General features: G+C 48.8%; 1 protein-coding gene and 1 non-coding gene across 4 annotated transcripts; both read right to left on the reverse strand.

The window, feature by feature from the left end:
- Window positions 1-2707: 2707 nt before the first annotated feature.
- On the reverse strand, window positions 2708-9721 carry LOC125443669 (cytosolic carboxypeptidase-like protein 5). Of its 3 annotated transcripts, none has more exons than XM_048515952.1 (7): window positions 9642-9721; window positions 9125-9185; window positions 8699-8781; window positions 8265-8553; window positions 7333-7504; window positions 5837-6003; window positions 2708-2924 (listed from the first exon to the last, which is right to left on the reverse strand). In XM_048515952.1, the coding sequence occupies exons 4-7, from the start codon at window positions 8489-8491 to the stop codon at window positions 2768-2770; spliced, it is 723 nt and encodes a 240-aa protein (XP_048371909.1). In that variant the 5' UTR covers window positions 8492-8553; window positions 8699-8781; window positions 9125-9185; window positions 9642-9721; the 3' UTR covers window positions 2708-2767. The 3 variants fall into 3 exon arrangements, with proteins under 3 accessions (XP_048371909.1, XP_048371900.1, XP_048371890.1); XM_048515943.1 differs by having other exon boundaries at window positions 9646-9720; XM_048515933.1 differs by lacking the exon at window positions 9642-9721 and adding an exon at window positions 9420-9633.
- A 1169-nt stretch (window positions 9722-10890) lies between these two features.
- Window positions 10891-10963, reverse strand: TRNAA-AGC. Its single transcript has one exon. It is a non-coding gene; the product is annotated as a tRNA-Ala (tRNA).

Here is a 10963-nt window from a genome sequence, read left to right on the forward strand (position 1 = left end):
TGCAGCTGCTTTGTGTGCATTGCACCACAGTTTGAATAAGGTACTAAGCCTGCACAAAATTGCTTTCCCTCGCCAGCTTTGTGTTTAAATGAGGCATCTGAACCTCCTCCCTCCCTCCAGCCAGCAACTTACTAAAGGAAGGGAGGACTGGACAGGAAATGACTAATTAGACTGAGAAATTGACACCAGCTTTTTAAAAAGGAGAACTCTTTTTAAAAGGGCAGTAATCTTGTGAAGCTGGAATATTTATTTATGAGAAGTCTTTCCCCATATAGGCTCAGGGCATCAGTAGTGATTTTGTCAGTCTTTGCACATGGACAGTTGTGGTTTCAAGTGAAAAAGATGGTTCTGTACAACTGTTTAATCCAGAATGACAAACTCATTTGTTCTGAGGGTTGGATACAACATAAATGGGACTTGGTCGGGCCAGTTCTGAGGCCCCAGCAGGCTCACCAGCCCAGATCTGCACAGGGTGGGGGTGGGGGCTACCTCTGTTGTTGAGCTTATGTAACCCCCATGCTCAGAATGGGTTGACCCAGAAAGGGTGGAGACTCAAAGCAGCAGAAGGCTGCAGAGCTCATGTAGTTTGGAGGAGACAAGGCTACCAGATTCGGACCTTGATTTGTATAAGCCCTTAACACCTTGCTAAGGTAACTGCAATGTTGTTGGGAACTAGTGGGAAGGTAGTTGTTTATTTTTGCTATGTTGTAAATGTTGGAGTTTATTGTTTCAGGGTTTTTTTGTGTTTGTAATGGGAGAGAGTTCTCCTGGAAACCTTCATCATGTTGAATCCTGTTCATCAAGCCCTTGAAGTCTTCAAGAGCCAACCCACTTGCAAAGAAGAATTGGACTTGGCAATATCAGTAGACTGTAAATATAAGGACTTGAAATGCAACCTAAAAGGACTGTAAATTGTAAATGTTAAATGTTAAAAGTGTTATTTGTTAAGGAAGTAAACCATTTTGTTTTAAATTTAGTTTGTTGCAACTCCTTCCAAGTTCTGCCCCACAGAACCCACAGATAGAGGTTACACTTACAGTGGGCTCACCAGTCCAGAACTGGGAGGGAGGAGGTGGTTGACATTGGGGAAGGGGCTACCTCAGGTGGTGAGCCCACAGCAGACTCGTCTGTTCAGATCAGCACTGGGGGAGAGGGTCAGCACAAGGAAAGGTGGCAGCAGGCTCACCAAGCCAAATTGGGAGCAGGTTAATTAGGCTGACCAGCCGTCCCGCCTTTGGACAATTTGTCCCGCGTCCCGTGGGTTCTACAAATTGTCCCGATTGTGGGGAGGCTGCTGCACTGCCTTGGGGGCGCAAGGCAGTGCGGCAGCCTCCCGTGCGCCCGGCCGCAGGAGCGCATGGCCTTCTGGGGCTTGCCGTTTGCCGCTCTGTCACAGGGCGGCAAACGGCGAGCCCCAGAAGCCTGCGCGGCCGCCTCCCCGTCCCGGATCATAAAGGTGACCATCTGGTCACCTTAAGGTTAATGTGCCTGCCAGACTGAGGCCAGATCTGGAACGAGTAGAGGGAGGTTGCCTCAGCTGGGTCACAGGCCTGATAAGCTCTCTCAAGGGATTGGATCTGGTCCCGAGGTCACATATTTGACACTCCTGGTTGCATCTAACATGTCATGATCTGTTCACAGTGTTTGCATGGAGGACCTAGATGACATCATAGTAAACTCACTGCCTTCAAGTGATTTCCATGTTGTTTCCTCCTTTTTTCAGACCTGTTGCAATTATTTTTCTCATTCAAACATAATTGCAGTGCCCGTCAGCCATGTGAAATGTCCAGAAGTTAATGCGTGTTTAAATCCTTTGCCATTAGGCTTTTTAAGTGTTTCAAATGTGTTTCCTTTTCTCTGGGGAAGTTTTAATTACTCCCCCCCCCTTTTCATTTAAAAAAGTCAGATTTGCTGCAAAGAAACTTCCTCTTGTCCCTTTAAAACCTCCTTTGCTCTACTGTTTTTAAAAAAGCTGTCACTTTTTAAAATTATTTTTTCCTGGTCACTGTGTACCTGAAAGTTTTCTTAGTGCAAATTACTGTTGCTCTCAGGGGGCAGGTTCTCTTATGGATTCAAAATTATTTACCTGACAGGAAGGATAGAGCAGGAATAAGTGGACAGTTCACAATGGAAGTAAGCAAGCAGTGGGGTCAGTATGACCTTGTTGTGCTGTCGTTAAGTGTAAGGTGATGCACACTAGAACAAAAAAAAATCCAATATAGGAGAATGAAGGTTGAACTTGTTGAGGCTGTGAGGGAAAAAGATCCTAGGGTCATAGTAGACAGCTCCATGAAAGCATCAACCCAGTGTGCTGCAGCAGTGAAAAAGGCAAACTGTATGTTGGAGATTATTAGGAAAGGAATTGAAAATACAGCAGCCCATAATACAATACCCTGTATATATATATGAAGATCTATGGCCAAGGTGCACTCTGATCTGGAGGAACCGGGTTTGATTCCCTGCTCTGCCGGTTGAGTTGTGGAGGCTTATCTTGGGAATTCAGATTAGCCTGTGCACTCCCACACACGCCAGCTGGGTGACCTTGGCCTAGTCACAGCTTCTCAGAGCTCTCTCAGCCCCACCCACTTCACAGGGTGTTTGTTGTGAGGGGGGAAGGGCAAGGAGATTGTCAGCCCTTTTGAGTCTCCTACAGGAGAGAAAGGGGGGATATAATGGGGGGGTGGCTCCCGTTTTTTAATTATTTTTTCCTCCCCATCTCCCACTTGGAGGGCTTGCCTGGGTCTGGGGAGGTCAGCAAATCAATCACTTACGGCATGTCCCTGGGTTGGGCCTCCTCCTTTCTCCCCTTTGCACGTCCTCCTTTAGGGCACTTTCTCGCTCTGTGGGCACTGGGGCGTGGCTTCCCCTGAGCCTTTCTAGGGACTGTGTCTGCCCTCCGACTACTTGCGCTACAATGCTGGAGACTAGTTCAAACAGACAAGTGAGGGTCCTGCTGAGTGGAGCCTTCCCCCATCCTGCTGCCCACCCCTCAGCTCCATTCAACCCTTTTCACCGGGCCATCCCCAGCCTCCCTCTGCCCCAGCACAACCAACAAGGCCAAGCTGCACCAAAAAAGGCACCAGAAGTCACTTCCTCCCTTGCACTGATGGAGTGAACTGTGTCTTAGGATGGGAGCTGCCCTTGCAGTGCCCCAAAGACACTGGGCTTTGCAGTGCCCCAAAGACCCTGCTCCCGTTTTTTAATTATTTTTTCCTCCCCATCTCCCACTTGGAGGCCACTGGAATCCCGCTTTCGTTTGTTGCTATAAGCTAATCTGACTACTCATTAGGAATTAGTAAGCCAGAATGATTATCTGCATCCACTACCATCTAGGGCAGCTCCAGATGGTATGAGGTGGGGAATGAAAAAAGCCAACAGGAATGGTGACAGTGCCAAGATGTGGAAAGGAGGAGGGGAAGGAGCTTCTTTCCCGCTTCTGATCATCCTTATTCCTACAAATCTCAAGTCATTTCCTGCCTTCTAATATCTGCACAAAGAAAAGATTGCCCGGGTGGTTCTTGGAGGAAGCCAAAGAGATCCAGGGCTGAGTAGCAAAGGAGGAGATCATTCCTAGACTTAAACTCTGCCAGCCAGCACACCCAGACCAGGGCTTGCTGTTAGCTTGTCAATGGTTGCTGCAGATATCCAAATCAGGGCTGTTCGACAGTGGAATTCACTGCCTTGGAGAGTGGTGGAGTCTCCTTCTTTGGAGGTTTTTAAAGAGAGGCTGGATGAACATATGTTGGGAGTGTTTTGATTGTGTGCTCCTGCATGCAGGGCTTGATGGCCCTAGTGGTCTCTTCCAACTCTATGATTCTATGAAATGTTTCCTGAATCAAAGCAAAAGGGGACTAGAACAAGGGAGTCGCATGAGAGCAGGTGGCTGTCATCTACACTCTCATCCAGATTAAATTATACATATAAATTAATCACAAAATATGGGGGTGGCCACTATCTGAGATTCATTCATGTTAACAGGGGACATGGCGCTTAGACACAACAAGGGAGAAAAAAATTACTTCTGTACTCTTCCAGAATACTCCTGAATACAGAAGTCTGGGGGCAAGCTGCAGGAAATGGCCGTTAACTTCACTGTTTCCCATAAAGCATCTGGCTGGTTGTTTATGGAAACGGGACTAGATTGAACAAGATTTTGGTCTGACCCAGAAAGGCTATTCGTATGCTCTTAGAAAATCATCACAGCAGCAAGGGCGGTGATTGAAACAGAGGAAAAGCAACAAAGGGCCCGGCCCAGCCCCAGGAAGCCAGCCCCAGCCTGAGGATGTTTCCTGGCTAGTGGACAGGGGCCAAACAGGCAGATATCGATCAGGCACCCAAACTATTCCTTGATACACACAAAGGAAAGAAAAACACCAAGGAGCAGAAGCCATCAGGCCGACGGTGCCTCAAACATTACCAAAGAAAGGGCATGTCTAGGAAGAAGGCAACCGTCTCTCCCAAGAAAACAGGCTCGATTGGCACCCAAGAATGACTGCTCTGCCATGATCCCCCATGTTCCACGCAAAGCTTTAGCTCTTGTTGTTTGGTTTGGCAGTGGATTACACCTAGAGTGGAGATTGCTCTGGTACTCTGTTTTATGTAACTGTGCCAAACACAAGTGAGTCAGGGGGATTCTTCAAGAGCCATCTGGGGATTAGGGGAACTGCTGGGTCATCCACAACAAGCTCCTTACAACTAGACCCCTTCTTAGACTTCTTGCTCAGTGTCTTCCAAGACCTTGCTGTGAGCATGGAAAGGATGTACCCCAAGACAAACAAAGGCAGTGCAACAAGACATCACAACTGTGTAACATGGAAGTACTTTGAACTGTTGATATTTTGAACCTGTCCATTTACTCACAACTTCATCTTGAACCCTCAGGTCTAACAAGCCTTTGCTACAGCTCCAGGCTGGGGTCAAGTTCCTTCTCCAGTTGAGAAGAGCAAATGTTGGAGGGCAGTTCAAAGGGACTGTGGAGGAGCTGCGACCACTTATTTAAACTGAGCAGGATTGTGGGGGTGGGGGAAGTCTGTCTCACTATGGGGTTCACAGTTGGAACGTTTCTAAGCCATGAAAACCTTCATCTGAAGGCATCACAAGAGAATCAACAGAACCACTGACTGCCTCCGCCTTAGGATAAGACTCTGGTACAGGGGTCTGCAACCTGCAGTTCTCCAATTGGCCATGCTGGCAGGGGCTGATGGGAATTGTAGTCCATGAACATCTGGAGAGCCACAGGTTGTAGACCTCCGCTCTAGTAGAATGAAGGCCGACAAAAGCAAGGCCAAAACCCAATCTAGGCTCTGAATTACCCTCTTACATATTAGGAGTCCTTGCTATGGAAGCAAACTAGTGAGAGGTACTTGTGAGCTACAAAGTGACACTGAGCCCAAGAGATCAAGCCCTTGTTGAGTGGTCTACCTATAATGCAAAGGATGAATGGGACCAACGTTTCCATTACTTTTTTACCCTGCCCTCCTAAGGAACTCAGGGAAGGCTTTGCCCTCCTCCACTCTATTTCCACAACCACTTTGTAAGGTAGGCTAGGCCGAGAGAAAGTGGATGAATCAGTTACCCAGCAATTCTCATGGCTGAGTGCAAATTTCCCTGATTCAAGTCTAAAGCTCCAACCTCTCCAACCACGTTGCCTCTCTAGCTTGATGAGTGTTGCAAAAAAGGCTTTGGGCCCTTGGGAATCTGTGGACCATCCAGAACCTGCAATTCCAGACCTAGGGCCCCTCCCATAGAGAGAAAGTGCTCGGCTGTTCTTCACACTGAACCGCCCCCAGATCCTTGATGGCCTTAAGGGAGCAGCGGGGCTGCAGGACATGCTCACCTACTGAGAGGGAGGTATTTGCACTCTGCAAAGTGAGCATCCAGCTGCACCAGCATGTCCTGGCACTCCGTGTAGGAAAAGGGATAGCAGAAGGCAAAGTAGGTGGTGGCTCCTCGGCAGTCCAGGAAGCGATGCACGAAGGACAAGACGAACTGGGTATCCGCCATCTGCACAAGAGGAAAAGCAGCTGCTGAGTTGCCACTGCCCAGGTGGGATCCCTGCCCACGCCCAGCGCCATGGGTAGTAATAACCACAAGCTACTACAACAAAGGTGCTGCCATCCTGTTGTAGCTCACGGCTGAAGAAACGTTTCTCCCCTTAGAGCGTTTGGATTAAATACCCCACAATTCCTGCTCACTGCCTCCCCTCCTCCTTTTTGTTGGTTTGGCAACGCCTGTTCTCAATGCCCGCCACACCAACTTGTTTTTGCAGTGACACAGACGTGTCTTCAGGCTCTTTCTGGACCACTCTTCCAAACCTTAACAGAAGGTGAACTCAAAAAGGGCAAGGTGTAGCAAGAAATCTCCTGTTAGCTGTCACCGAAGAACCAGACATACTTGATCAAATTGGCAAAACATGAAACATCCCATTTCAAAGTCACCATCCTCTCTCTGCCTTGTGTTGAGAGCTGTAAGTTCTGAACACACTCGAGGGTGCATGAACAGGCCCCTGGGAATGAGTTTCTTTATCCCACTGCTTGAAACACCAGTCAGCATCATGGCAAAGCCAAGGAGGTTCAGAGAAGCAGAAAATACTGTGTGGAGGGAGGAGAATGCCTTCCATTTCCCTCGAAGTCACCACAAAGAAAATTAAGCTACCCAGCTAAGTCTTCCAAGATGCCATTTCCTCCCTGGTGTTGCAAAAGGAAGCTAGAAGATTTGCCAAGTCTGATTTGTGGATTCTGTTTTCTAGTTGTTGAGCTCAGCATAAGCAATTGGTTCACCTTCTTTAATACTGAACTCAGACTGGCAGCAACTTTCCATCAAAGGAAGACTCTTTCTAAGTTCCTGGAACTCGAGATCCTTTAAAATGAGAAGAACTGAACCAGAAACTTTCCAGTCATAAAGCAAAAACTCTACCATTGAGTGACAGTTCCTCCCCACTAGACATGTAAGTGTGACCAAGCTGAACAGCAGCTGACAATAGGTTCTTTCAAGGAGCCAAAAAGGTAAGGAAAATGTTATTCTAACTCTCAGAGCCATGGAAAAAGAATTCCAGGGGGAAGTACAGTGGTGAAACATCAGTGGACAGTTTTTGGAGGCAGGGCTCCTCGGTGCCTCAATTGTGTTAACTGGAGCTTGCAAGCTTCACCCCTGCCTTCCCCAGCCATGTGCAGCCCAAGCCACACTTACATCATTTAAGTCCATGGTCCACTAACTCCCTTGAAAAAAGCTGACACCCCCCCCCCCACATGCTGCTTTCAGAGGCAACAGGAATGTAGGCCCAAGTGAAGGCAGACTTGGTGTTCTCCCACAAGGGGTTTGCCACATAGATACCTCGAAGGCAGGCCGCTCACGAATGCGCTCCCAGCGGGGCCTGATAGGCACAGTCTTGACTAAGGGGGACATCCCTTGGGAGTAGAGCTTGGTCTGCTTGTTCATGTTCACAATGTGGATCTTGATCATCTTGCCTGGCATCCCCCCTTTCACACTAAAATGAAACCAAGATCTGGGCAGGGAAGACAAGAACACGGAGGAAAGTCAGACAGGACCTCAGCCATGGCTCAGCTTCTGTTCCCCAGGTCCCAGGGAAGTCATCCTTTCCCTTATAGCATCCTGTATGGCTACCCACAGAGAGATCCACGAAAGGATGGAAAACCCATCAGCTTAGTAACCTGCTTTTTTTTTCTTTTTGCATCAAGTCACAGCTGACTTATGGTGACTTTGCAGGGTTTTCAATGCAAAAGGCATTTAGATGTGGTTTGTCACTGCCTTCCTCTGCATTGTGACCTTTGGAGATCTCCCATTCAAATACTAGCCAGGGTTCAGAATGACTGGCCCAAGGTCATCCAGCAAGCTTCCACGGCATGAGCGGGGATCTGAACCTGGGTCATAGTCCAACACCTTAACCACTACAGCACACTGTCTCTCAACTTGCTCTAAGTCCCACCAATTACACTTCATCTCAAGGACCCTTTGAAAAGGGGAAGATGAATGGCCCAACCACAGAATCATAGAGCCACACAAGGAAATAACAGATACAATTAACCAGAAGGGTCAAGTCAGTCTCTAAGAGGCCTCTATAGGTTGAAGGAAGGCTTTAGCAACACTAACCCTGGAGCATCCATTAGTCAGCAACAACATTGAAAGGGAATGGTTTATACCGTCAGTCTTAGAAAGGACCCTGTGAGAGGGTCTAAGCTAGGCATAGCTCCCCCTTTCCTTGACAAGCCCAACAGGCCTACCACCTGTCTCTGCATCCACTTTACCTGTTTCCATTTTCAAATTCTGTGTCTGCGCAGTCCGGTTTGGTCCACACGTTGAATTCATAGTCAGCAATGGGAAGGGAGCAGCCAAACACCATCGAAGCTGTGCTGCCACCATTACCAGCACTGTCGCCCTCCCCTTCTAGGTATTCCACCTTCTCCACATGTGCCAAATTTCCCGAGTCAAACTTGGAGCTGAACAAGAGGCCACCACAGCGTATCTCCATCATAGCCTCGCCACCAGCAGAAGGGGTTCATCCTCCTCTCTGCAGCAGGTTGTTACAAGAGTTTCCTGTGGAGAGGGAAGGGATTAGCCACTTTTGGTACCCAGAGAGCTTCAACTCCAGAGGAAAGAGGAAATCCAGTTGCTCTCCCCTGTCTTGGGAAAGAGAAATGACATTACAATGAACAGAGAAAGATATTATTTTGGTACCTACACATTACAGTTGTCTCCTCTTCCTGAAAGGCTTTCTCAAAGTACAACCCGCCGCGAAGACAAGTTAAGCTCCTGAGATCCCACCTAGGCACAGCAAGACGCAAAACTTTACAGATCACCAGAGTGTCAAAAGGAGAACCTGAGCAATGTCATTAACAAGGTCCCGCATTGCCCTGCATGCGCAGTGCGCACACATCAGAGGTGGGATCCAACCAGTTCTCACCACTTCTCTAGAAGTGGTTACTAATTTTTTCTGAGTGCCGAGAATGGGTTACTAAAGCAACCTCCCTGCCCAATAGGGACTGGAGGTGCGTGTGTGCGGTGGCACCACTGTTTGAATCCCACCAACATTGGAACCTGTTATTAAAATTTTTGGATCCCACTACTGGCACACATGTACAACGAAACCCACCATAAGGGTCTTTACCTGCTCAGAGCAGCAAGCTTCCAAGGCACTGTTACGCACCCCTTTTCTCTGCCCAATTCTCCTGCATAAAGAACATAATTCAAGACAGCACAGTCAAGTATTTGAAACAGAAACATGGGCAGCCTTTCTCCTCCAGGGTGCATCTCACATCTCCTTCACACCAAGCTCTTATAATAGGGCCAGAAGGTCACTTGTGTACCGCTAAGTAAGCCTTCGGCTGTCAAAATCATGGGAGTCGCCTTAATGAGGGCATGGGCGTTCAGGGGATCGCCCATGGGGAAAGTTGACGGGTCACCTATTTGTAGGCCCGCCACCCGAGGCGAACCTGCGTTGCCGGTTCACCTCGACCTCTCGTTTCTGGACTCGAGTCCAAAGCGGTCAAAACAGGAGGGGCGTGGCCACTGGCCAGGACACGCCCCATGATTGCCTATATTTGCATATACTCCCAACATGAGCCAGTGTAGGTGCCGAAGACAGGGCCACCAGCCCAACCTCCCCCGTCCCCTATCTCGCCGACCTACTCCACTGCCGCCGCCACCGCCGCCACCGCCAGGGGCCCGGGCCAGGCCAGCCCTACCCTGGCTCCATTACCTAGGCAACCACAATGCGGTTGCTTATTGGCCAGCTCACACCTTTCGCAGCAATCCGGTCGGCCATTGGCCCGAAGGCTTTCTCCATAGCAACGCAACGCGCCATTGGCTGACCGCGTCCCTTCCATGGCGACAAGACGGTTTGGTTGCTATGGCAACGGAAGAAGGCGGGGCCGACGCTGCCGCTCGAGTTCTATTCCGAACCTTGCGGGGCCCGAGACCCAGGAGTACGGGACGGGGAGACACCGGGCAGGAGAAGGACCAACTTGGTGGTCCGTTTCCTATTTCAAAAGCCAGTTTGCAATCTATGTCTGACCGGTCGCAAATTAAGCGGCGGGATCTTATCCTTTGGCCGCTGTGCCAGGTTTTTGTAGTTTTCTTGCAAAACACCGCTACACGTGTTTACAAGGAACATGTGGATGCATGGGCCCCGAAAAGCAGCAGGCTTCAGCTTTGCACGTCAGTCTCTTGTCTGTGTCTGTATATTAAGATTACTGTAATAGTCCTCCCAAGCAACACTTGCGCTCTATCTGCATCATGTAATGATTGATGGCTTATGTGAAGAAGTGTGCATGCACACCAAAGTTTATACCAAAAATAAAATGTGGTTGATCTTAAAGGTGCCACTGGACTCAAAATGTTCTGCTGCTTCAGACCCCCCTGACGATTACCCTCGATTATGGGGACAGCTACTTCGAAGGGTGGGGGGAGCGAGGGAGTTTCTGGATTGCATTTCGAAACAAGTAAGGGAGGAAGCTGACTCTTAAATTTTCCTATAGTTCCTACAGAGAAAGCCCCATTTAACTCGAGGAACTCTTGATAGGTGGGTTTTCCGGGATTCCTCCTGACCCCGGTCCGCTTCTCTCTTGCTTTCTCTGAAGCTCACTGCTCGAAACTGGATGACGGGCCGCTGTTTTCTGCGTTGGAAGAGAGTTCCATCCTACCTTTCGGACGTGAACGTGAACGTCTTGGATAGAAACTGCCGAGATTATTTTAATTTTGAAATTTCGTTCAAAAACGAGGTTCCTGGAAGATGCGGGCATTGATCCCGCTACCTCTCGCATGCTTAGCCAGCACTCTACCATCTGAGCTAATCCCCCATTAGGAAAAGTGAGTGTCTTAGATAAAAGCTTCCGATATTATTTTAATTTTGAAACAGTTTAAAAGCAAGGTGATTGGAGGATGCGGGCATCGATCCCGCTACCTCTCGCATGCTAAGCGAGCGCTCTACCATTTGAGCTAATCCCCC

Source organism: Sphaerodactylus townsendi, linkage group LG01 (assembly GCF_021028975.2).
Source record: "Sphaerodactylus townsendi isolate TG3544 linkage group LG01, MPM_Stown_v2.3, whole genome shotgun sequence".
NCBI classification, from domain to species: Eukaryota; Metazoa; Chordata; class Lepidosauria; order Squamata; family Sphaerodactylidae; genus Sphaerodactylus; species Sphaerodactylus townsendi.